This window comes from Dermacentor albipictus, chromosome 1 (assembly GCF_038994185.2).
Source record: "Dermacentor albipictus isolate Rhodes 1998 colony chromosome 1, USDA_Dalb.pri_finalv2, whole genome shotgun sequence".
Taxonomy (NCBI): Eukaryota; Metazoa; Arthropoda; class Arachnida; order Ixodida; family Ixodidae; genus Dermacentor; species Dermacentor albipictus.
The window spans coordinates 411,779,640-411,807,160 of record NC_091821.1 but is presented as its reverse complement, the minus strand read 5'-3'; the positions used below and the strand labels follow the sequence as shown (position 1 = coordinate 411,807,160).

At 45.3% G+C, this 27,521-nt stretch overlaps 2 protein-coding genes across 6 annotated transcripts in view; one reads left to right on the top strand and one right to left on the bottom strand.

The window, feature by feature from the left end:
- Positions 1-27,521, bottom strand: part of LOC135913024 (lipopolysaccharide-induced tumor necrosis factor-alpha factor homolog) — a 541,041-nt gene that overhangs the window by 77,621 nt on the left and 435,899 nt on the right. The window lies entirely within an intron of this gene.
- LOC139054989 (uncharacterized) overlaps positions 17,511-27,521 on the top strand; it is a 44,028-nt gene continuing 34,017 nt past the window's right edge. The window contains exon 1 of the mRNA XM_070532694.1: positions 17,511-17,573. Coding sequence (XP_070388795.1) covers positions 17,511-17,573 — 63 coding nt within the window. The remainder of the gene's footprint in view (positions 17,574-27,521) is intronic.

Sequence of the window (27,521 nt, the reverse complement as noted above, 5' to 3'; positions counted from 1 at the left end):
ATAGGCGTTCAAGTTGGGACACTTGTTGCGCCTCCACGAGTTCTTCCAGCGTGTTGTGTAGGCCTAGTTCTAAGAGCTTGGTGGTGCTAACTCCAGGCGCAAGTCCCAACGCACATTTGTACGCCTTGCGTACGAGCGCGTTGAGCTTGTTTTAGCAGCGCTTTGCATTTCCAGGCTGCACCACAAATGCACTGGGTATATGCGCGGCTCTTCAATGAAAGACTCGCCAACTTGGGTCATTGAGTATGTGCTACTCATTGTGTGGCAAGCGAGGGAAGAATTACCAGCGTTCGCGGGCGCCAGCCCTGCGCTTCTCGTGTTGGAAGCCACATGCGGACTTCCCGGCCGCGCCACTAGATGACTTAGCATGTCCAGAAGTAAGTGCTAGAGAGATCAGTTGTCGCATCACGCGTTTCTCAGGGCTCGCACGTACCGGGGCGGCATGCAATTCGGATACCACACCATGGTTCACCGCAGCGGCCCCACATGACGCAGAGTGCTCCTATGGAAGCGCGAAAGAAGAGTCTCGCTGCAGGGCACCTCAGCTACATAACTCGTTTCGCAGGAGGCATTACGTTTGCGGTTATATTGACTCAATGCTAATGCATTACCGATGAGATTAATCGTGAGATTGGTTCTGACGACATTCTTTTGTTGCAATTAGCATTCTTTGAAAAGTTCACCAATTTGTGAGATTTCACTGTCTGTTAATTTGTCTCTTTGTATACGCCCAATCTCTTTCACACCAACTGGCCGAAGATAATTTCATGTGAAAATGCAGAAATCTCGTGTCGCCTGGTAGTCCGTGGTCTAATGGGAAGAACAATGGGCTGCTGTGTTCAGGTAGTGGGATTCAAAACCTACCGTGGCACCAACGTGGATCACCGAATACGTGCCGCTCTTCATTGAGCCTCTCTGACGCCAACTTGGGTCACTGGATACGCGCTACGGGGTATGATGGGCATTTTATTGAGATTCGTTCATGCGAAATTCTTGGAACGAACGCTCGTATTGTGCTGCTCCTCAGTGAACCTCTTTGACACCAACCTCACTCGCAGGGTATGTGCCATTCCACAGTAACAAATAACAAACTCCTGCAGAACCTATCTCACAATAAATGTCGGCGCTTATAGGTGGAGCCCTGAAGCATTGTAGTGAACAAAGCGTCGCCCACAACGAAACGCGTCGTGCATAACGCGCGTGTGCAGCCGTGGTGCGCCGTGGCACTTCCGACTCCACTTGGTGCGCCCTCTGGCCGCACCACATCGATGTGTGGTGCGGCCAGAGGGCCAGATGTGATTATATATATATATATATATATATATATATATATATATATATATATATATATATATATATTGGCGAGCAGCGGTATTGTTGAAGTTGAACATGGAATTCATGGACGGAATTCGCAAAGCTTTTTTTCTGTATCAATTATTTAATATTGGCTAGTCACCGTCGTTGATTATCTCTCTCGTATTATTAATGGCAGGAAATTTTTCCTACGGTGAATGGTAGCGTAAGACCTCATTGCGAATAGGACACCAGATGCGCAGTTCTTCGCACGTTCTCTTCCTTTTCTTTTCAGGTGCCGATGGTGGAATCTTGAATTACATATTTACCAACTATAAGAATTGCGCCGTGGTGGAATTCCCGTTAAACCAGAGACAAAGTAAGAATCTGTAGTTAACTAGGCGAACCGCTACGTAGTATTCTTTGTTTAGCAGGGAGCACGTAGAAGGGGCATGCCATAGTACGGAATTTCATTAAAATCACATGAAGACAACAAACTATGAGCTCAACGAGATCATTGGATGTACTAATTGGTCTTATTCATTTCTTGAGTTAGTTACGGGTGATGGTTGAATATTTCGATGGACTTCGTATTCCTAACAATAAAAGAAAGTCGCAGTTTTGACCTAGAGACGAAGCATGCATTGGGACAATGAATTATTACACAGTTATACGAAATAAGGCTAGTAGTTTTATCAATTTCATAAGCTACTATAAACACTCGGCCATTTAAATAAATTAATAAATGTACTGTCACAAGTTCACAGGCAAGAATGAACACATCTCAATCGACGAACGCGCACACTCCTTGTCAAAACGCTGGCGTGGTGAAGAGCGGCAGCAGTGGCGAGCGAGTTCATTTTCGTGCTACCTCTCACTTCAGTGCCAACTAGACCAACGAGGAATCGATGCTCACGGAGCTATCAGCTATCTCGGGCTGCGTAGCCTTCGAACCCATCTCAGGTAGCCTCCAAGTTAGGGTTACAATGGCCGCACTCTGCCGCTACTCCCAATGTAGAAAAGGAGATGCACACTAATCTGGCCAACTTCATCCTCTCTCAGCGCGCGCAAATCTGTCCGGTCAACCGCCCTCCCACATGCGCGCTTGAGCTGAGCGCGCACGCTTCTCCGGTTCCTCCCTTGCGCACATGGGAAGGCGCTGCCGCATGAATCCACCATCCTTCTCGGCTGACTCTCGCAAGCTATGCCTCGCATATACAGCATACGGCGCACTGTTGTGATGTTATCGCCCTTGTACTTTATAAGCAACTTCACGACGCCACCGACGCCAACGGTGGAGGTTCGGTGCGAGCGGTCACGTAATTGCTATCGCAAGAAAAAGCGAATGAAATGAAAGAATCTCCATTTTGCCGCCGCTAGAAGCAGGTCCCCGAATCTACGCACGATGATTGCCGCCCTCTGCTAATTGAGCCATGGCGATGACTGTCTCTGGGTCAAGTTATTAGGGTACCTTTCTCAAGATGTATATAACATGTCATAGTGCGTTTCTCGTTAGGCAGCGCCTATAGAGATCAAGGCAGTGGAATGGGGAGCATCGTCATGGCACACGCATCCCGTAGTACGTGACACTTGTATGGGGAAATAGCATGGCCTATAAGGTGTTGCATGCTACCTTCAGTCATCGAGAATGCCACAGTCAAGATGTTCGCTGTAATGAGCACGACTGAAGGTGACGAAAGTCTCAATTTCGAGCGACTAAATTGTCCAGCTAGCAGGAAATATATTGAGGAAAACAGTGGCGTAAATTTTCTAAAAAAAATGGGCTACTGTATTAAAAATATTCACTTTCGAATGGTCAAACCTAGAAAATTTCGAGTTAGGACGTGACCTAGCTTCGAAGTTTGAATTTTGCCCATTATATACATGGCAGAGAGAGAGAGAGAGAGAGGAAAGGAAAGAACTGCGTAAGTAGCTGGACGAGCCTATAGGCCACAGTAATATAAGCAGCAGTCGGCAACAACTTCAAATATTATAAGATCATTTCAGAATCCGCTTACTCACGTTATGGATAACAAACAGCCACAACTTAAAAAGAATGCAGCGTATACGCAGTCACATTTTGTTGTCTAATAAAATAAGCAAATCATAAATGAGAAAAGACCGTGCAATGATGGTCTAAGAGCGAGAAAAAGAGTGAGATACAGAGCAGTCATGAGAGGAAGGGAGGTAAGGGTTCGTAAGAAAATCCGTGGCAGAAACGTATGATAATGCATAATTCACGTATTCGTGTCGTCATGGGCTCATGTATTTAGATTTCTTTTTCTCTTACGCTCGAGCAGCACTCACAGCGGGAACCACTTTTTTTTCAGGCTGCGGTCTATGGGTCACCAAAGATGTGTTGCACAATTACCCGCAGGAATGCATTGACCAGTTCGAGGACAACTGCGACAAGGCGGTCGCGGTGTTCGACGACGAAACGTGCAAGGGTGTGCTGGACCATATCTAGAGCACCTCTCACGCTCGTGTATTTTCACGTGCGTTCGGCCATTAGTGCCGAATAATAAACTGCCCCATCTCAGGAAACTAAACTCTCCCGTCAGTTATTCATTTCTTATCTGTGTCCCCCTTCTCCACCCGGGCCGCGGAATCCTTCCGAAAAAAAAAAACGTGACACGCCTATCCAAGGTGCTGTTAGAAACTAAATGACGCGAAGTTAGTTTAAGTTGGTAACTTTGCAGCAGTAGTGGGTAACTCGAGCACAACCACGTTGCTACCTATCTGCGTTACGACGACGAAGGCAATGTACGATGATAGTATAGAGAAGAATGCTAATGAGAGGTACTTGGCGTAGTGTAGTATAACACATATATAAATATATTGGAGGCTTTGGGCCTTCACGTCACTGTGGCACATCCATTCAAGAGGCTTAGGCGAAAGTGGGCACATATGCAGTGGCCAAATTTGTAGAAAAAAGGATGAATAAAAAAAAACTAACCGAACATTTGTGTTTTCGGGGGATTAAACGAAGATTGGGAGTGCGTGACGTTACTTCGCGCATACTTGGGGTGACGTGAACATTACAGTTTCCATGAAGGCCTTATTCAGTCCAGTGTCGCGAAGACAAGGGGTCGCATGCTCCCGAAGCCTATCTTCGAGGAACAGCGAGTCGTAGTGCCCGTTCTGTCGTCAGAGGTAGTCAAAGCAGTGAGCCTCTACCGTAGGCTGTTGGAGCTTCCCTTCGTCCGTACAGTGCTGATCTGCACCCCTCGAATTAAACAACCTCCGGCCCTTTTACTGAGGCATGGCCTGGAGGCATGGCCAGTGCATGGCCTTTTGTTCAAGTCAGAACGAGTTTCTGCTAAGGTGTGAACATAGCTTCATGAGCAGCCAAAAACTTCCTCGCGGATAGGATAAAGAACCTGATCGCACATTACCAAAAGTACATTACCACGCAGAAAGCATATATGAAAGAATTGGTTTGTGTTGTCACCCTTCTTTTGTGTAATAAAAATATGTTAAGTGAAAATTTTCTCCGCATTTTCGTTACCGCTGCATATCCGCAACATATCAGCAGGTGAAATGACGAAGAACGACAAACACAGGGGAAGAGGCAAACCTTTAGGTAAGTTTCCTCATGGTCCAAAGACTTTAAGCTCCGGACATGCTATGCGACCATGGGTACACGGTCTCGAGGCATGTACAACCACTCTTACAGTTATGCAAACTCTACTAGATAAACAGAGGTAGAACAGCTCATTGCACGAATACGAATGTGTAACGAGAACAATGTTTGTATAAGAGGAGGGAACCATTTGTAGACATGTTCACTTTTCTGGCGTGTATTCATTTTAATTTCGCGATGGCGATATTTCGGTTGGTATAGCGAGCCGATATTCGCTGAATGTCCAAGGTCAATTCGTTGTTTGAAAGCCAGGTCGATGCACTTTCATATACACGTCGTGATGGTTATCAGCTGGGTGGCTGTTGCTCAACATAGAGCTCTTGGCAGAAATCAATCTCTCGCCTATGCATCTGAGAGGAGGGCGATGAGGAGGCTTGTGCGCTTACTTCAAAGTATTGGTTGTGGACAGATGAGGTAGTTCTCGTTTTAAAAGCGACTGCAGATACAGGTAGTATAACCGAAATATCGACAGGCCACGGCGGAGGGATCGTTTTTGAACAGCAACCGATGGCCCACCGAGCAGCTGCACCTGAAGGGGTTGCACACAAACTGTTTGGTCAGTGCCAGGGTTAAAGCGTTGTTCTTGAGTGATGTAATTGCTTGCCGTCTCCGGTGCCTCGCTTGTGCCTCGGCGGATCAAACGGCAGGGTCTTTAACTCTCGGTGGATGCTATGACCTGTGCGATGGACACTGCTGCTCGAAGTGCAGGGTTGTAGAGTCAATGTCGATTTATTTGTGCTTCTGAGGCTAGATACGATCAGTCATCTCGCTTACGTCACTGTGCGGCTGCTTTCGTGGTACGTAAGGCACGACTGTTCTGGCAGGACAGGCCTTTCACCTCCCGATCTCTAACTCACTCGAACGCTTGGGGGTGTGAGGCTCCTGGTTGATCCATGAAATTCAACGATACTGTGGCAACAATCGGTTGTCTTGTTAGGTTGTTTCCGTTAACGAATTGCTAATACTCACTATGAGCAAGGCCATATGGTGGTGTTCAAGGGAACCGAGCTTTGCCTCCCGTAAACCAAACTGCCTTTCTTCCTTGGTGGGAGCGCACGCGTTAGTAAAGGAAAGCACCTTATGGCACTCACAAAAGCTATTTTCTGGCGCACTAGCAAAGTCTGCCCATGCGAACAGCGAGATCAGCGAGCAACGAGACGCGTCGTGGTTTCTCACGCACCTTTCTCGCAGTAGATGGCGCCCACTGCTCGAAACTGAGCGATGAGCTAAGAAAAGTTAATGCTTTCATAATAAACGATTCAGTATTGTATCCCCTTCATTCTATATAGTGCTCTCCCTACTGAAAGCTGAATAAGACCGTCATGTTCACAAAAGATCTTCTCCCTGGCATACATTGCTCAGCCTTTGCGGCCTCTTCAAGACATACGAGCACTTATGTGGTGATATGGCAAGGTTTTGCTTTGAGCTGCCCATCTCGACCGCAGCTCTGCGACCACTACTGCTAATGGCCGCAGCCGGTCCAAAATGTGAAGCATATGCCAGTGAGAAAACTTATGATTGAAGTTATCCGTATGACAGCTTATCACGACTACTTTTGTGTTAAACAAATTATTTTCAAGAGCTGCGAACGACAATTGTGGCAGAGAGCCACTGGTGATCTTCAGCGAATGCGACGTGAAGCATACGTAGAACGCGAGAAGACTCAACTGCAACACATGTGTCAAACCCACCGTGACATTAGTCAAACAGGAGAACATTACGGACATCTGTGCAGCAGCTGAAATCTTGCTAATCATTGTTATAGTGCTGAATCAAATCGTCCGCAGGACTTGCCCTTAGCGGTATCACTTCCCGTTGCTGGTTTTATTGCATTAATATGTGTGAAATGTTGCGAAAATGCCTTAAGTGTTGGACAATGCGCTGATGCCTGCATTGTCAAACCAACTCCTTTCGATGACGTGCAAGTGGGGCAAACACTCGACTTGTCTGCAGGCCGCGGAGCTGTTGCTGGCGGTCTGCATGGCTATTGTCAAATACGGCGCAAACAAAACAGTGCACTGTTATGCATGCCATTGGCAGACGATAATTTGAGACTTCTTGAGTACATTTGTATAACGGTTCGGAAAGCAAACAGCTCGCGTGCCTCTAGCAGGAATGGTCAGAATGGTGCTTTCGCTGACGTAAGCCCAATTTTGACCAATGACGTTTGGGCAAGCGAATGGTACGCTCGATAGCACCCTTCTGATCAATCACGCTAAGGCAAGCGAACGGTTCGGCTTCCGAACCGTTAGAGGACTGAACTCCTGATCGTGCCGTAGCCTACATTGCATCAGTACAACACGCAAAAATTTGCATATTAAAAAAAATCTGTACAACATGCAACATCGGCTGCCTAGAGAAATTATGGAAGCTGTAGATCTAAAAGCGCTGGGAGAATCTTGTCAGCATGGCCTCCGTTGGAAATTGAGGCATTTCCTGTCAGAAAACATACATTAATTTTTGCTTCTCCTTTTTGTGTAGGTTCGGTTTATTGCATGTCAGCAAGCATTTACTAAGCGTGTACAATCAACGTTTGGTAGTTAGATCATCTCAGTGTTCTTGTTCGTCCTATGTGTTCTCTCGTGCCGTTTGCAGCCACGCTATTCTTTATTTTTTTAACTGCGACAAGTCACTTTAATGGCCCTTATGATGCTTCTGTGTAGCTTATAAAATCTTTTGTTTGGGCAATGTAGCAAGAATGTATAGTGTGAAGCAGTAAGAACAGGGTACGCAAAGTTTAATTAATAGTTTTTTGTGAAAATGTAGTGATTTATAAAGATTACCAGAAGTTAGTACAGCAATAAATCCTGATAAAAACAAATGCTTGGTGAAACGAAACATAAAAACAGGACAGAGAGAAAATACGTAAAAATATACAAGTCCAGGGAAAAAGAAAACATTGTGATCATCAAGTGCGCATGTAGCAACCTTTCAAGAAACTGAAGTTCTTTTTCCAATGGCATGGAACTGGAAAAGTGTGCTTGCATAAGCAAGCTGTGAGTCGGCCTATTGGAATAAAAACAGTGTTTCTTGAAAGGTGTTGGGATGTAGGATTGGCGATTGTAATAATTTTGTTTCTGCACTTGGAATTTTTCTGTATTTTGTTTCTGTAGCGTTTTTATTTGTCTTTAGCTGTATCAAGCACCAATTTTTATCTAGCCTTCAAAGCTGTCTTTTTTTCTGTTAATTTGTATAAATCGCCAAATTTTTTACAATGAACCTTAGTTGAAAGTTAATCCTCATCCATCTCTAGTGTCATCCTGTTGATACTGCTTCGCGCTTTCACCCCTGCAACATTTGTGCGTGTGTGTGCGAGCATGTGCGTGTGTGTGTGTGTGTGTGTGTGTGTGTGTGTGTGTGTGTGCGTGCGTGCGTGTGTGTGTGTGTGTGTGTGTGTGCGTGCATGTGTGTGTTTGTGCGTGTTTGCATAGATTTGGATGGGAAATCGGGGCCTTGGGCGGAGGTATCGTTCTTATTCTGTGCAGCCTCATCAATTCATTAACTATAGTGCAACGGAAATACAACGGACCACAACGAAGTGAACACACAGAGCGCTTTCTTCTTGTCCCTTGTCTATCTGTTGCGCTTTAGTTAACAATGAATGCGCACCAACTCGTCCAGTTTTCAGTTATTAGGTCTGGTTCATAAGCCCGCTTGTGTCTTGGAATATCTGCATGGCTATGTATCCCATAATTTAATTTTTGGAAATGTGCTTGCAAGTCACGTGTCTGTCTCCTGAGTTTCGTGACAATCTCGTGTGATGTGGAGGCCCAGACAGTTTCTGGTGAGTTCATGCAGGTATGCAGGGTGTTGTAGTCTGCAAATTTGCACTGCAATTGCTTCTTTGATTGCTTTCAGTTCAGTTTTTTAGGTGTAGGATGACCTGGAATGGTACTCACTTGTATGAGGTTTAGTTTTATGCATTTCTGTATCGCGTTCTGATAAGTCAGCTTACATAGACGTCGAAAAAAAAAGACTAGAATAAAGAACTACCGAATATTGCACATAGTGCTCCACATAGCTGGACAAATATGCCCGCAAGTCAGCGTCCACAAGTCCTCAGCTATTATTACAATAATAGCACTGTAACAGTGTCATACTACTGTTACAGTGTTATTGCCACATCAGTGTACTATATGTGCCTGATGTTTGCTTGCATCTTCATGATTATCAACCTCCGCTATGTGTTTGGCAGTTGCATATAGTCTCCTGGTCAAATTGTTTGCTTCTACATTGCACAGCATGGGCCTGTTGTGGTTCAAGTTCAGGTGCTCCTGAGCTTGTTTCTCAAGGGAGGGGTAGTCGTCTTTGCATGTCATATGCTAGCTGGGATAATATCTTGGGACCAGGTTCTGAGCTCTTGAGGCAAATAATTTGTGAACTCTGCTCTGCCTGGGTGCTTGTTCGTTTGCTCTTTCTCATAGATGTCTTGAAGGATAGTAAAGTTCGAAAGACCTGTTATTACCCGATGCCTGTATTCGATGAGTTCTCTTTTTTGTGCGCGCCTGGTAATTCATACCGTACACTACCTTGACCACAAGCACAGCATCTGCAATTTTCCATAGTATCCACTCGTCCAACCCCCATGATTTTAAGATTATTCTTTTCACCAGGTGTAGAATTTGCGTCCAGACATAATTGTTTCACCCACGTGCTCGCTCTACCATCATGGTCTTACACTAGCTGAGGATTTGTGAACGCTGACTTGCGGGTATATTTGTCCAGCTATGTGGAGCACTATGTGCAATATTGGGTAGTTCTTTATTCTAGTCTTTTTTTTCGACGTCAATGTAAGCTGACTTATCAGAACGCGATAGGTTAGACTGGCCAAGAAAGACTACAGTGTTGTCGAGAGCTTGTTGTATCATTCATTTCTGTATAAGATAGCTTTCCCATAGATTGTAGCACACCATATGCTGTAGTACGTCTTGTAGTATGTTTGTGTTGGTGTGGGTGGGCCAAATTTACTTCTAACTCTCACCTGGAATTTTCTGTGTTTCAAAAATTACGGTTTAATTGAGGGCTCTACCTGAAATTTTCTTGCTCATCGTTTCTCTTATTAGAGTAGCATGAGGTACTGCTGTTAAAAGCCTCTTCACTCTATTCATTCTTTCATTAGCGGTATTACACAATGACCTGCAATAAAGTTTCTGCTTCTTATAGCCCACTCATATCTGCCAGAAGGGACAACTCTTGAAAAAGGTTTTCTTTGTGCTGTGCGCGCGATGTAGAAAGAAAGAGAGAGAGAAAGGCAAAGGAAAGAAGGGGAGGTTTACCAGAAATTATCTCCGGTTGGCTTAACGATGTAGTATGAGCATTGATGTCTTGACATTTATACACACGTAGAACCAGCTTCGTGACAGAGTACTTGCAATACCTAATCATGCTTATTGGTACAGTGCTGTTTAACAATACGAATTGATGCAATGATTGTTTACACACTCGAATTATCCGAAAAGATACTTGTTTTACAATTGTTCCCTTTGCTTTCGATTGGTATTAAATTTTGCATAAGCATGCCCCTCTTTCCAATAGTATTTGGAAGTTTAAGGGTCCAATAAATGATCATGAACTAAATGTAAGTGCAAGAGCTTTTTTTATTCTATGACTCCCATAGAAATGCGACTGCTAAGGCTGGCAATTGAACCCCTCGCCTTGTGTCAGCAGCAGAATTCTATAGGCACATTGGCAGGTGAATACATTGAAGAACACTTTTTTTGTCTATAGATTTTGTTCTTGCCTGTTATATAGGTACAACCTGGAATAAGTTTGTCATTGCAGGATTGCTGTTTGTGGTTCTTTATGGAAGAAACCGCATATTGTGTATAGTTGAAATGCAGAGTTTTTTGAAATACCAGGGTTATATTTCCTTGCAAGTAGCACGGTATTTCATTACTTATAAAGGTAGTAATCACTGTGGATATCGTCATATGAGTTTACAGACTAATAAATGTGATCACAAGCTTATTATAATCTGTTATTAAAAACATGTAAGGCATAAATGTTTCTGCACACTAGATCAACTGTGACCGTTCAAGAACTGCTTGTGCTTAAAGGATTCAAAATTTCACAGGAAGGGATACAACTGGATGACTTCACTGCACAGCTTTGATTTACTTTTCTTTAACCTGTCATTTTCTACAGTTTTATTTCCACAAGAACAGGCTGTTTGCTTGATTTTCATATTGATGCACGAGTTTCACGTGCCGGTGCAGGAGGGTACGTTTTCACTGTGCCACTATAGCAAGCAAATAATTTACTTAGTTTACTAACTGTACAGTTAATTACCGTTTAAAGCAATTGTTAATACAGGTGAGGTAAAGATGCAAACTGCGCAACATATTCAATGTTTATTGGTTTCTGTGGAAGAAAAAAAATTATCCAGAGAACAGGCGCAACTTAACGTGCATGTAGTATACGAAAACAAATTAACAACGCTGTTTATTTCAAGCCATGGATTTAATGCTATCGTAGAAAATTCATTACAGTAGCCTACACACTTGCTCTGTCAAATTTAATAAGTAAGTGAGGTAAGATAACCTTTCAAGACACATCGGTAAGTATAAGCTTGAAAACCGAGAGGAAAATGCAACTGAACTGTAAAGACAACGTTAAAACTTCGGGTGATTTGTTGTCTTGTCATTGGCCCTTGCTGAGGTTGAAATTATTTAGGCTGTCCCGTGTGCGCGATGTTTGTATGCTATTGAACAAAAGAAAATTGTGAAGACCCCGAAAGGCCATGTCGTCTCGTGGTAACTCGCAAAGGAGTACGAAGCAAACGTAAAAATGCACTTCATTTGCTGCGTAGCATGCCAAATAACGCATAGAAATGGGAGAATGGAATCTGCGGTACAAGTTTATTATTCTCAGTGAGCGTATGTACCGAATTCGGTAATCTGCGTCTCTGCGCGTTGCACCTCTTGAGCGAGACGCCATTTCCCAAAACATACCTACGAAATAGCTCTCCGCGCAATTTCAACGGAAAATCGCAGTGGTTGCTGGGATAGTGCGACTGTGCGACCAACTGGTTGGTCGCAGCCGAAAATCGGGGGGTAGGAACGGAAATAGAACCTCCGGTGTAACGAAAATTTCGAATAAAGATAAGATCAGACATCCACCCGATCGTAGCAATCGTTGCGGGTTTCCGCAGAACTACTACGACGAAAATTTCGGCTTAGCATTTAAGTAATTTTTTCTGTCTATGCAAGACCTGTGGACTTCCGTGTCGAGAGACATGGTTAAGATTGTGCTCACTGTATGGTTGTACATATTATAGGTGTACTTGTATACGCGTATACAAACATGAATTTATATGTTTCTTCTTTTTGCGTGCTTTCTTTGTCCTCTAGCTGACTTGTGGATATTTTGTTGCATACTGCACTGGACCGGCCACTAGCCATTCTAGGCTATCGGTCCAAATAATCTTTGTACATATATTTTCTGATGTTCTGGAAAAATAACGTTTCATTTATTTATTTATTTATTTATTTATTCAATTATTTATTGATGCACAAAACGCGGGTATTTAAGCAAGCTTGCAAACTTCAGATAGCGCAGAAGCGTGGCTTCGCCACCGCTTCTTTAGTCGCTAGGCCTCTGGTCTCAACAGTACGGTATGGAAGCCCCAAACAAATACGAGGCGCCACAAGTTGCATGCTTTCAGTGTCTTAATGCTATCATGCGACGTTGTTTAGAATGCCACATCGATCATATAGCACACCATATCGATCAAGGGAGACCAGTATTGCTGTAAAAAAAAGGGGAGAAATAACAACCACACGTAGGGTCATTGCATATGCACAGTGTGCTCGCAGTATTACAGAGTTGACAAATATAATGCCTCCAAGATTCATGGTTACCTCAATGTTTTTAGGACTACGGACGCAACGGATCTCAGCGCCACCAATTTTTACGTGCACACTTTGTGTAACCAATGTTTAGCCTTTGTAGACACGAAAATGCACCAATAGTTGGAACAAACGATCGATGTCAAATTTCTTGTGAAATAGTGCAGGAATGGAGAAGAAATTTAGAAAATGTTCCAAAAGTCGACATCGAAGGAAGTCGTAAAGAAAAGCACTGTGTTCAAGTGGAGCCACAGTTTTCGCGAAGGCCGTGGGAACTCCAGTACTGATGCCATGATCAGGATGCCCCTTCACTTCGTGCGAAGTAAACATCGATCGTAAACGGCCTCTTCTGCACCGTGTCCGCACGATGACTGTTGGATTGATAGCAGAATCACTTGGTTTGGGACCGTCGTAGGTTCACCGAACTAGGACTGAAAATTTAGAAATGAAAAAGGTTTGCGCGAAGACGGCGCCATGACTGCGGACTCCTGAACAAAAAAATGCGACAAAAAGAGGGTTGCATTCATTGAAAAATTCAGACGACAGCGACGAATTCTTGCAAGGAGTGGTAAGCGGCGCCAAAACTTGGATCTACGAATAAGACATCGAGCGTAAGTGCAGAGCAAGAAGTACAGAAAGAAAGGCGAACGAAAGCAAAGAAAAGCGCGGAATAACAAAGCAAAAATCAATTATGTTGATCGCCTTTCTTGACTTCTTTGAAATTGTGCGCTGTAAATCTCTACCTGAAGGCCAAACTGTCAATTCAACTGCCTACGTCGAGGCCTAGAAGTGTCTGAAAGAGAATGTGCACTGAAGCCGACCAAATTTGTTGAAAGAGGCGCACTGGATTGTGTATCGCGGTAACGTCCCTGTACACGTTTCATTAATAGCGTGGGAGTTTTTGGAACGCAATTTCATCGCTGTACGAGAATACTCTCCCTACTTGCTGGATTTAGCCTCCGGCGATTTTCTTCGTTCCCCGATTGCACACTAGTGCTAAAAGAGACGGCATTCGAGGAATCGACGACAATGCAAAAGGAAACGACATCGTTGCTGAAACGATTTACAGAAGACATATAAGGGTGTTTCCATCAATGAAATGGAGAGGTGGGAACAAGTGTATTCTAATGGAGAGTATCTTAAAGGTGGCGATATTTATCATTTGAAGACTTGTGTAATGGGTATTTTCAACTGTACTACACAAACTTTTGCTACATACCTCGTAGTTAATGGGATAACAGGACGCTCCCTAACCGAAAGTGCAAGGCTGTAGTTCTCCAGATAACGCGATGGGTGCAAGATCACTCTCTGATGTTAGCGCTGAGGTTTGGGTCACTTTGTTTTGATTAAGACACTGGTTTTAGCCAACGTAGCTATTCCCTTAAAGTATGCCTATTTTCCCAGTTTTCTAGTTTGAAACCCATGTGCAAATGTTTTTTACGTAAAAGAGAAGTCCTAATCACCGTAGAAGCCTTTGACACCCACTAAATAGACAGTGAAGAGCGTGGCGATTAAATCATCACCTTGGTGAACGACTTTTGCCATTCCAAGCAGTGCCTTCTGTCTACGTGCTCTGCATCTGAAGTGCTTCTTAGAGTAACTGTATCTACAACTTGACTCTAAGGGGTGAAAGTGACTGTATATATTGTACTAATGGAAATACTGTTTCTCCCTCCACTGGACGCATTTGAGTACTCCAACCCACCTTACTTATGCAGAACCTCACGTGACTGCAGAGCTCTCAATATAGCCGTCGACAATGAAGTACGCCCGAGCTGCGTGTATCGGTAAGTTACTCATTGCGTGCGGATACGGAAAACTTTGCTGTCTGTCGGCACTCATGCAGGTGCTCGCTTTTTGTAGAGCCCCTGCTGACGTCACTAGGTGCGACACTTGGCACGCCGGTAACAAAACTGCGGCGGCTCGTATCGCAAGCATCGGTACTGAAGTAACTCGGCAAATTCACACACACAGCAAATTAACACACACACAGACACACCCACCCATACCCACCCACACAAACACAGACACCCCCCACACGCACGCACGCACGCACGCACGCACACACGCACACACACACACACACACACGCACACACACAAACACACACAAACACACATGCACGTACGCACGCACGCACGTCCGCACGCACGCACAAGATGCGTGGGAATCCTAGTGTAAGCCAAAGCAAGGCAATAGCCCAAGCCTTCATCTCATCTCGCTTGTAGCTCGCGACCGCTCGCGACCGATGCCCCGTGCTCGCGACAATGCTTCCAATTTTTTTAGTTTTATAATCAAATTAAAAACTGCAAAGTGCACGCCTCTTTCGTTTCGTAAATGAGGACCTTCGCTGAGCCTATAATAATAATAATAATAATAATAATAATAATAATAATAATAATAATAATAATAATAATAATAATAATAATAATAATAATAATAATAATAATAATAATAATAATAATAATAATAATAATAATAATAATTATTATTATTATTATTATTATTTTCGTTTGCTGTAAAGAAACCCAAATTCGTGCGGTAGACGGAAAAAAGGTACATGAAAAATGAAAGCCTGTTTTGTATTAGGGAGAAATTCTTTGTTGTAGAACAAAGAAGGGCGTCCGAGGGTATTCTGCGTTTGCTACCAGATTTTCATTATCCTTGTTAAACATGTTATTCAGGTGTCCGCGGTTTCTCAACGGAGATCTTTGAGAGAGTTCTGTGTTCATGGGTACATGTACATAAATTAGACAGACGATGACTCCTGTTGTGATGATTTCATTATGCTACAGAAAAAAAAATCTAATGGAAGGACACCAATAAAGTTTGAGCTCAGCGTCCACCTACGCAGTTTATCAAGAGAAACCGCGTCTGAATGTGTTATTTTTCTGCAGTGTTTAATGAACACGTCTCGGTTGCATTTAGTAATTAATATGCATGTATCGTGCGATGTTTAGGTTACGGCGTAATCTGTGAGGAAGGTGGGACACAATGTACATTTACAGCAGGCGCTGTGCACTGTCTCTTGAGAAGTTTACAAAGGTATTTACAGGCCTCTGAGTAAATATAATCCATGCGCACAAGGACAAATTGATTAAAAATGGTTAAGGTACTTAGAAATCACAGCAGCCAGACACAACAGCCCGCGTACCTTTCTGCAGCACACAATCTGCATCCTGCGTATTTAGTAAAACTCCGCAGGCGTTGTCCTGCGATCATCCTTTTGTAATCCGAAACTAAACATACGAATACGTCCGCGGGTGATTTAGAGCGGACGTCCATGTGTTTTTCATTTTTGGACAAAGACTATCGCACAGACCTACGTCTTCCGATCGTCCGCCAGATGTCAGCTATGGGCTCTGCACATTCGGTTTTTCTTCCGGACGTTCCCGGAAGTCCTGCAGATATTCTTGGTCCAATGGAAAGCAGTTGAAAGGGGACAATTTGACATTGACTAGATAGGGCGTAATGAAGAAGAACCGCCGGTTAGCCAGGCGCCTCACCAGCGCTTTATGCAAAGGCCGGTTCTAACTGCTCGCAACCTCTCGCTCCTTGCGTACCCTGTCAATATCCACCTTGAAAATTGGTGGAGGTTGCGAGGTATTACTCCATCAACGCTTCGCAGCCCGGACCTGGATGAACAATTCTGGGCTGTCCAGCAGGCTCACGACGTGGCCGTGAGGATTGGCCTTCCGGTCCCGAGGTGGGAGCGGCCCGCTTAGTGGTTAATTATCACTACTTTCAAGACAAAATAATGTTTTCCATCCATCCATCCATCCATCCATCTATCAACGCTGGAACTTCGAAGCCAAACCGTTCAACTATCTCGACCATTGCCGCACGAGCTAGCCCAGCCTTCTCGAGACATACCTGACGATCCAGCCCAACAAGTTTCCACGGCGTCAGCGGTCGTCTTTCCTGCCATACTGAGTGAGCGGGATCCTGCGACTCTCGTGGGTACCGGAGATCATGAGGTCGAGGACTGCCTCGTCTCACGTGAAAGAGTCAGCGCGCACAACCACTTGTATGATACAACAAAGCTCAACAGCGTAATTTTCTACTTGAGCAACATTCCACATCTATGGTATCGTAAGCTCAAATCCGACATATGGACATGGTTGGGGTTCAAGACCAACTTCACGAAAGTGTGAGGCCGTCTTGCTGGCCGTAAACTTCAGGCCGAACAACACCTGAGCGGACGCACCGCGCAACCAGGTGAGAATTTCACCAGCTCCGTCGATGACATCATTAATCTGGGCAACAGAGTCGACGCAACGATGCCAGAAGCCGACAAGAGCAGGTATATCCTCAATGTAATTGAGCGTGATGCCTTCCAGGTGTAGGTCGCCCGAAATCCACCAAAGTGTCTGTCGTCATTGTGCTGTGCCAGAGTTACGATGAACTTCAAATGCAGCGAGTAGTCACACATCTGCCCTCAGAATGCGCCTTTGTCGCAGGCCTGACGGTAGGTTTTTACGAGTGCCCTCTAGTGCACCAGATAAGGAGTCCGTGTGAGAACTTGATTGACACCTTTCAGTGATGTCCTGTACGAAGGCGCAACCAGAATCCCCATTAACCTGGTGGGTACAGACTGTCGGCAAGGAACAAGTCGTTGAGTGCCTGCCAGCTGCTATTCAACAACGTACCATCGCAGCGCTTTTGACATACGCTGACATTTCTAAAAATCCGCACTTCGTTACTCGTCCACCCCTCCAAACTTCGCCATGATCATCGCTTCTTTGACTCAACCGCTGGCTGGAGACGGCACCCTCTACGCCTGGTCGAAAGTAACTAATGACACGTTCACGATCATACGCCATCTGCTCACTTCTTCTATTCTGCGACATTTTGACCAACTGAACAATCCAAGTGAAGTCCATACAGGTGCTACTGGAGTCAACCTTGGGGCGCTTCTCGCAAAACTGAAACATGTTCTTGAGTAATTCGTCGTTGCTTATGTTATCCGCCCGCTCACAAAGTTCGAGCTCACTGCTCTGTTACAGAAAAGGAATCGCAAGCCATATTTGGGTCCTTACAAATTTTGACCTTATTTATGCGGCTGCCCATTTGACGTCATGATGGGTCTCCTCATTGAAAGAACCCTCTGGCCACCTCACACATTGGGCGCTCGGTTTGCAAGAGTACGACATGCAGGTCGTATACTGCTCTGGACGCAAGCACACTGACACCGACGCCCTCTCCCCCTCACAAATTACATCTGACGTACGCTGTCTTTGCCCACTCAACTTTGCCTTGTCAGAATTCGCCATCGATGACATGAGCTCTGAGGAGAGGAAAGGCCCGTGAATTTCTTCACATTCCGTCATGTGCACACGGTGGTGTGTTAATGACCTACATCCGCCTTCGGCTCCGACATTACTGGCCTGGCATGTACAAGCTTGTTCACAAGTACGTGCGCTGCTGTCTGGACTGCCAGCACCAAAAGTTGGTCTCTACTTGGGTCTTAAGCAGGAAGCGCCTTTATAGCCGCTTCCTTGTTCATCTGGTGATTTTTATAGGGTCCGAATTGACCTTTATGGTCCACGTCCTTGTAATGGTGCAGGTAACCGCTGGATTATAGTTGCAGTGGATCATCTCACACATTATGCAGAAACCGCTGGACTCCCATCTGCAGCTGCCCAAGACATTACATAACTTATACTGTGGCATTTTGTTCCTCGCTACGGAGCCCCTCGGGACCTTGTGGTTGACGCCGCGCTTATGTATCTGAAGTCATGACGTCGCTGCTGAAGGAGTGTCACATCATCCACCGGGCCACTAGCGCATACCACCAACAGACGAACGGGCTGGCGGAGCGTTTCAACAGTACTCTTGGCGACATGCTCGCCATGTGCGTCGCGTCTCACTGCTCGAACTGGGACGCTTTGCTTCCGTTCGTCACCATCGCCTATAATACTTCCACTCAAGTTACCACTCGTTTTTATCTGTTTTTCTTTGAATGGCTGCAAACCTTCCAGTGCCATCGATGCAATTCTATCCTACCAGCCTGATTCGTCGGAATGTACTTCTGTATATTAAGCTGCGCAGCATGCTCAATAATTGTATGTATTGCCCCAAGATCTTATGTAATATGATAGTCGACTATAAGATAGGGCAAGAGAGATCGTTTTCAATGTCGCTGCAGCTAGAAATTAGCACAGATTCTTTGTTATCCACCGGAAAGCTTCAGTCATGGGCTATTATGCGCAAATAAAAGCATTGTCATGGGCATACATGACAGGAGTGAAGCTATGTAGGGGTATGGGACGGTTATTCAGCTATAGTGAAAATAAGATCACTCCTACATTGATCGTTGGGGGACTTCCAATGTGACTGCCAAAAAACTCTGAACACCATAGAAATACAGAACGATTTGTATTCTTTACTAAAGGTAGTTTTGAATAAATTCGAGACTTCCTCCCCGACCATTCACCCCCCCCCCCCCCCATCCCGAAAGAGAAAGCGTTTCAATTCGTTAAGTTGTAAATCATGATGTGTAGTATCACAAATTTTTTTTGGCATCAAAAACCGCAAAAACAATCATTTTATTTTTAGTTAGGAATTTACGATACCTGAAGAGGTGAAATTGCCGTGGAGATTGACCTCTTTCCATCAAAGGCATACTGGCTACGCATTAATACATATTTTTGATCGAGGAAATTTAGTACCCATCTCGTTCTTTCTCGAGTACTATGTTAATGGCTCTTAGCATAGATATTGGATGGTAGTGTTCCGGGAGGTTACGGTATCCATTCCTGTATATTGCGATCACCTTGGCCAGTTGTAAGACATTTGGGTAAGTAAAGTCCGCGAATAATATTTCTAGCCAAAAGAGAGGAAATAAAATCTATGCAATGTTTTAGTGAAAACAAAGATGCATCACACCAAGAGCTACGCTTGCATGAGATGCAAACTTTCGCCAGGTAACATTTCCTCCCAGCCATTCCGGCATCGTCATGCCATCATCGTCACGCCATCACCATCATGCAACCATTCCGTTCTATTGCCGCCAAGCAGTATCGCCATACTGTCGTCGTCCACAGTCGGCGTCACTTGGTGATCGTCATCCCATCGTCACAATGAATTAGATCCCTATGTTCGAGCGCCACAGTTTTATGCTGAGCTAGCCGTTTTCCTGTGACATTGTGTCTATGTTGGTCGCGTGCTCTATACCTGCAAATGGTCGATAAACAAGAACAGCAAGAAACAATTAAAGCTGGCATACACGAATTCCAACAGAATGTGGGACTGGCAATTTTCAACTCTTAGAGCAGTTAAGAGTTCGAAATTGGGTTTGCCTTTTGCGTGCGTCCATTCTATTACACTGACCACAACTGCTCTCGTCATCGACGACAGAGGAGGAGGAGGACGGGGAAGAAACATTTATTTTCAGGGTAAAAGTCGGTACCTCGAGGTAAAACTCGGTTCTAGTCTAGGTGGTAACTCTCCTCATTCCAGGAACCATCTAGACATCGCTGCCTCCTTGGTCCTGGCGACGAGGCGTCGTTGTTGTTCCAGGTCACCGAAGACGAGCTTGGCCTCCCACGTTTAGATGACGTCTTCGCTTTCTTGTCTGGCATTACGGTCTTTCGGTAAAGGCAATGCGTCTTTGTCTAGATACCATGGACACTCGAGGTTCAGGTGCGCCAAGGTGTCCCGCACGCCGCCAATTGGGCAGTCATATCCTTGTAGCGTTGGGTAGAGTCTGCGCATAAGTATTCCGTGGGTGCAAGTGTTACTTTGTAGACTTCTGAGTGTGGTACTTTCTTCTTTGTTGAGGTTTGGGTGAAATGGTGCGTACAACATGAGTTCCAGCTTGTGATGTTGAAGGATCGCTGAGTTAGGGATGGGTACGGCTCTGCCACCACTGACGCAGACCGGGCATCTCGATAGTAGGAAGGGTTGGCCCGGCAAGTGTGGCCTCGGGCCGCGGCGTGTGCCGCTTCCTTCCCCTCCAGCCCCTCGTGGCCAGGAACAAACGTCACGCAGGTGTAGATAATCGGAGTGCTGCGGTGCTTCAATATCTTTAGTGCTTCTGTCGACACGTGACCCTTAGCGTAGTTCCTGACAGCTGCTTCAGAATCGGAAAAGAGAACAGCTGCGTCTATGCACATGGTAGGTGCTAAGGCGACCGCCGCCGCTTCTGCATTCTCTGGGGTTTGTCCACGGACTGTAGCAAACGCTAGCTCTCTGCCCTGAAAATCTACGACGCAGGCTTAAGCGTTTCTTCGCTGGTATATGGCTGCGTCGGTGAATCTGGCTTCCTCATCTTGCCTGTGTCTTCACCGTAGGCCGTACACTCGGGCTTGTCTTCTTTCCTTTGGTGCGTTGTGTGCATGTTGTGTGATATTGTGCCGTGTACGGGGATTCGCGGATGTTTGGAAAAATTTGTTGTTTCCTGTTCCTGGTGGCTGCAAAGGTTCTGCCGTAGCTCAGCCGTTGCAGCACTGATCTTCCGGCGGGCGTGAGCTTCCGTCGTTCTGACTGGCTGGCTTTATAAGTTTCAGCTAGTTCTTGCCAGGTGTTGTGTACACCCATGTGGAGAGGTCTCGTAGTCGAAGCCGTGGATGGTAGGCCCAGGACGATTCTGATGGCTTTGCATATTTGAATGTTAAGTTTTTCTACCTCTGCATTCTTCAGCGCAAGGTAGGGCATGCCATGTGTTATTAGACTGGTGAGGAGTGCTTTCATCAGACGTAGTGAGATGCGTCACGAGATGCGTCCGCTGTGATAGCATTCGCAGTAGTCAGGGGATAGTGGTTGCCCCGGAACCGTTTTTGTGTATTTGTAGCCCTAGAACACAAAGAGTTTCCACTTTTGGAATGGGTCTTCAATTGAGGGTGGCGCTGGGAGCGCGTTAATCGTAGTCGGATGGTTTGCCCTCGTTCTTGACTTGAGGATGAGGTGTTCCGACTTCTCGGGGGCACAGCGGAGGCCGCATTTTCGGAAGTAGCTCTCGATGGTATTTACTGCTTCCTGTAGGCGTGTTTCTTGCATTCCGGTGTTTGAGGCCCTTGTCCATAACGTGATATCATCTGCATAAAAAGCGTGCCTTAGGTATGGTATCGGGTCTAGGAGGCTGGGTAGCTTGATCATGGAGCCTTTGCGGGGTACCTTTGCTCGGTAGTCGGAATCTGTTGCTGCGCAGGTTGTGTATTGAAATGTGGCCGTGTGGCCAGTGAGGAAATTCCTGACATGGTCGTATGTGCGAGACCCACAGAGCCCAGGTCTTCGAGGTTGCAGCGGATAGCATCGCGAATGAAGTTGTCAAAAGCTCCCTTTACGTGGATGGCTAAAATCGATTATTTGTGGAAGACAGACAACGAAAAAGTTGCGTTGTCGTCAGGCAACCTTCTCATTTCTATCATCACCACCACCGCAGCGTGAAGGGAAATAAAGCTTTTCAACAACCGGCTCCACTAGGATCCGAGTCTAGGACATTATAGCAATATGCATTGTGAAACCAGTGCGCTAAGCACGCGCTATCGCCCTACAAGAGTACTATGCAATTAGGGCAAAGTTTTGCCCACCAAACAGAATATATTGAGGCAGTGTAATCTGTGCATCTATTTCGGTAGACAAACCGAGCAATACAGTACTGGACGTTGTTTAGAATGTTTCGCATTTTCATTGTTCTTCAAAAGATGGTGGTGTATTTAAGAGCGATTCATGATGGTCGTGCTAGTGAAATTAGCGTTCGGAGGCACAAAGAGGTTACATGACAATGATGACAATAAGCTTCAAATATGTCACATACCCACATAGTGTAAACGCCGAGAATAAGGTTGTCAATTGAAAGTAACTTCAAATGTATCAGCAAGGGCAATGCCGACCATTGTATGGACAGAACCACATTGCTTATACAGTAATACACAGAATTAACACACACCAAATGCTTAATAGTAGTATGGCGATACAGAAAGATATGGAGAGAGTGATAGAGAAAAAAGACCAAATGAAAGGTCAGGGAAATATGAAACTGCCCAAACATGTAGGTTCTTTGAAGTTGTCTTACAGCACAACGGTAGAAATAAGGGAAATAAATACAAACAAACTTTACAAAATAATCGGAAGGATATACATTTAGCTTGTAAGCGATTCTAATGGCGTGGAAAATGAAATACTGGTATTAGGATTTAGCTAAACACAGTTGAGAATAATACATCGCAAAGACTATGCGTTTTGGGTAAATAAATGTAGCCTACTTATACAAGGGGAGCCTCAGAATACGAATGTATATGCCTGCACTTATGTTGGATTTTCAAAATATGGATTCCTATGTCATAAAGAAATGAGGTTGCGTATATTACAAAAAAGAAAACGTGAGATGTTGTTCATTGCACGCTACCTTTCTTGTAATATCACAAACTCTAATGAACTTTCAAAAGTTATAATAAGTAGATCGTTTATCTGGATCCTGCCTCCCTCAAAACTCCCTGACCAATGGGGCTTCTTATGTTCCACGTAGAGGGTGGACGAAATAGTTTAAGAAAGGAGCAGGCAACCAAAACAAACAAGGAAATAAGATGCTTGCCTTTCCAGCGGGAAAATGCTGCTGTTGAAGTCATCAATGAAGTCTGCTGTCTTTGGTTGGCTCTCTCTTCTTGATAACAAGTTGCATTTTCTTTGCGTGCTTCTGCAGCTTTAGTGTGCGTGTTCGAGACAATTGAATTTGAAATGTGGCCTTCACAGGAAGGCTTGTCTCTTGTGAACAGCCGATTCAATTTCTTTTGTACTCGTGGTTATGAACTTCTGAATTGATTTCGCTCTAATTTTTACACTTATCCTCTTGGGATTCGCATTGGTCTTTGCGCATCGATCAAATAAAAAAAGAGCAGCACCAGATTCTACCTACGCGTGGTACTGCCTCTTTCAGTTCAGAGATAAAAAAAAAACCGACGAAAATTTCAGTGACAATTGAAAACTCGCAAGAGGGTGCACCATCACTTTCTAATACTGCCATGCGTGAACTTCGGCTAGGCTTTTTCTTTAATGCAATACGAATGCTCCCCCCTTGCACGTCTGTTTGACGAACAAGAATGATACAATCAACTGAAACCAGAAAGCAGCACCCATTACACACATTAAACGATGTTGTTTCGTGTATCCGTGACACATCTTTCACTTCTCTATATTGGGACATTACGTCGCTCATTCTCTGCAGAATCCAATTATGACTGCAATCTGCTGAATCCAAGTGGAGGGTTCCAATTTGGCAGACGGCTAAATAAATCAAACACTGTATTTAGCGCGCTGGATCAAAACAGGGAAAACTTGGGAGATGTAGAGGAAAACTATGAAATAAATTATCACTGTGACGTCCAGAAGGCATATGAGAAATTGCGTGTTGTAATTGAAAAAGTGTTTGTTATTGAAATTGTCACTGCAGAAAGAAGAAAAACGCTTCGCTGTGGAAGCATATGTAAGGACTTGTACGATTTAAAGGGGGCTGAACTTGGTAGTGGTTGTTCGCCGACGAAGTCAAAGAGCTAAAGGAATACACGTTTTCTGTGGAAACATGCAGTCGCCATTTTTTTGTGTCTTAGTGATAATTTCAGCATTATTGCTAGAAGTACCTACCGCTTCAGGAAAAGCAAAACACCAACTAAAACACGACGTCACGGATGCATTTAAGGTGCGTACACAAGAAACCGGGCTACGGTAAGGTTTAGGGAGCTGAATTAGGGAGCTGAATTAACCGGAGCACACATTTTGTTTTTGTTTAGCCTTTCCATCTGTGTAAAACACTGCCAGCATTCCGTTACCCACAGGCCTTGCTTTTCTAGACAAAATGCTTAATATTTATTCTTTCTGCCTAGAAATGCATACAACTAACCGGTTAACGCATGAGAGCTAAGGTGATCTATTGACCTGACTGTATTGAGCAGTGAAATAAATGCAAGTCCTATGGCAGAATTGATCAACGGTAAAAGATAGTGCTGATGGATAACTCCTCCCTCAACGCTAACGCTTGTACTAGAGCTTATGTTGGAAAATATGCGCTCTTAAAAATGGGTGGCCTAAGATTACGCATTCTGTCAATTCTGCCCCATTCTACAGAACAAGCATCAAATAACAGATGACGTTCCAGCAAATGCCGAGGTCTTCCACCAAAAGTCCAAGCATTTGCGCACTTTATGCGCGGAAGCAGCTTCAAAATAGCAGAAACATCCCGCAGTGTGAGAAAGGATGCCGACAATGGGGAGCAGTACCGCCAATGTGTTTTTTTTAACTGAACAGTGACTGTCAGTGATTTATTCAGAGACTAGACACCCGAATTACATTTGTGGCCCGTGGACCTATGATCTGCATTGAATCATATATATTAGTACGGATACTTCTATGAAATCGGTGAAAACCGAAGCTTTTAAGCAATGAAAGGTAATCCATGTTGAGCCACAAGCTGTGTGTATTAAAAGGTGAATAGGCATTATTCTAAAGAAATTGGTTCTTCGGCTGACTGTTTAGGTATCAGTACACGAGTAAATATTGCTTGGAAGGTAATTTAAGTACTCTGTCTGCAGTCGTTGAATATGAAAAGTTGGTTAGCATCACCAGGAAATGAAAAAAAAACAAACGTAATTTTCAGTTCCAGTCTTGGCAAGCAAAGAAACTGAATTAAAATTTTACGCTAGAATAGCACAGGGCATTCACCGTGCAAGCATGCGTTTCTACGTGCAAAGAAAAAAATCCTGTTTCTTGCATATACCATAAGGAACCGCTTAGTGAAACTCATAACTTCATGTCATGTCAAGAAGTACACGGAGAAAAGACGGGGAATGCGGGAGATGGAAATTCAAGGCGATGAGCAAAACGTGAACAAGATGAATGCAGGAGCTAACGTTTCGACAAGTGGACTTGTCTTCTTCAAGGCGACATATGCTTTCCTCGCCACAGTATATATAGGTGGGGTTCTTCTAAAAGGGAAAGGGTGTGGGGTGAAAGGACGCGGAAATGAGGGAAAATTTGGTAGCGTGTCGAATTGAGAATAAAGAAACGCTGTGTACAAGGTCAAATCCAGGCGCCCCCCTCCCCCCCCCCCCCCGGTCTGTCAACACACGCGCGTTAGCCGGCGTGTCAAGGGCGTCTGACACCCCGGCTGACAAAAAATTGCCGACGATTACGTTACTTCCTAATGCGAAATTTGAGCGCAGCAAATAAGCTGTTCCTGACTGTTTGCGAGCCTTTGTTTGCGTTTGGCCTCAGCCTCGGCCGCGCGAACGGTAGAGTCTGCTCTGCGACGGCGATGAGCTTCTGCTTCAGCCTCGCTTACTGCTGGTTGCTCTCGACGGCGGCGATGAGCCTCCGCTTCGGCGGCGCGAACGGCAGGGTCTTCTCGGCGGCGGCGCTTAGCCTCTGCTTCGGCGACGCGTACTCCTGGATCATCTCGACGGCGGCGACGGTAAGCTTCTGCTTCGGCGGCACGCACCTCTGGATTCTGACGGCGACGGCGCTGGGCCTCTGCTCTGGCAGCTCGTTTAGCAGTGTTGTGCCATTACCACAAGCCCGGATCCCGAATCTGCAAGATGCAGAATCTATCCTGCGAGCGCCATAATTCTCCCTTCACAAGTCAAGATGCTGCGCCTTCGTGCGGGAGAAGCCTCGGCGGAGCAGCGTGTTTTGACGTGTCCGCGTGTGCCCGACGGCCCGGCGCCGCACCTCCCTTGCCTGGAGGTCACCGCGCGCGCGAACTTTGAACCGAGTGGCCAGCGCGGTCGCTGGTTGGACCCCTCGGACGACCGTCGTGTGCTGACTTTGTATTGGGCCGTTTGAGTGACAATGGGCCTCGGGGATTATAAAAGCAGCGACACGCCGCTCGAAAACAGGATCCGCCGACCCCACCTGGAGAGAGGGTCGCTCCCGACTGGGGTGAGATGTGTCACGCGTTTTCGCCGGACGCCGTCGTGCGAGAACAGTCGCGTTTGTGTGAGCTCTCGGCCCCAGTGCCGATCCGTTTATGTCCTGTATGATAACCTGTATATAATGTATAAAGTCCCTTTTGTTATTCTCATCGACGCCAGGCTCGGAGTCTTCGCTACCAACGCTCTGTCACGAAACGGGTGAAGAGCGCTACGGGACCACAAAGCCGTAATCGTGGTGCAGCGGTGCAAGTTCGTAACACTGGATGGCAGCTACGGGATTGACCGGCATCAGCTACCTCGGCGCGGTGAGTGCCTGAAGTTTACCTCAAACACCAGACTTTCTCTGACACAGGTTATAGTAGCTTAGGGAAGGATTTGGTGTTGCATTGTGATAACCTTGTGTGTTTCAAGCCTAGTAAGAGTGTTTTGAAAACCAGGGGATGCTGAGAGGGTAAACAGGGCAGTGTGTGAAATACTTGCATATGTCTTACTAGTAGTGTTATAGTAGCGTACGGCAGGTATATTCAAAAAGGGTAAACAGCAGGAGGACAGTGTGAACGATGGAGAAGTACAAGGTGAAGGAACTTCTCGAAATTTGTGAGGAGTTGGGCATTGAGTTGGGCTCAACCAAAAGAAAGAATGCGATCCTTGAGGTCATGAGGACTGGGGACGTAACGGCTGAGGAAGCCGCTGAGGCCTTGGCGGGTATCAATGAACGTCGGGAAAGGGAGGAGAAGGAACGTTGCGAGCAGGAAAGGAGAGAACAGCAACGTCGCGAGGAGGAAAAGGAGGAAAGGAGAGAACAGCAACGTCGCGAGGAGGAAAAGGAGGAAAGGAGAGAACAGCAACGTCGCGAGGAGGAAAAGGAGGAAA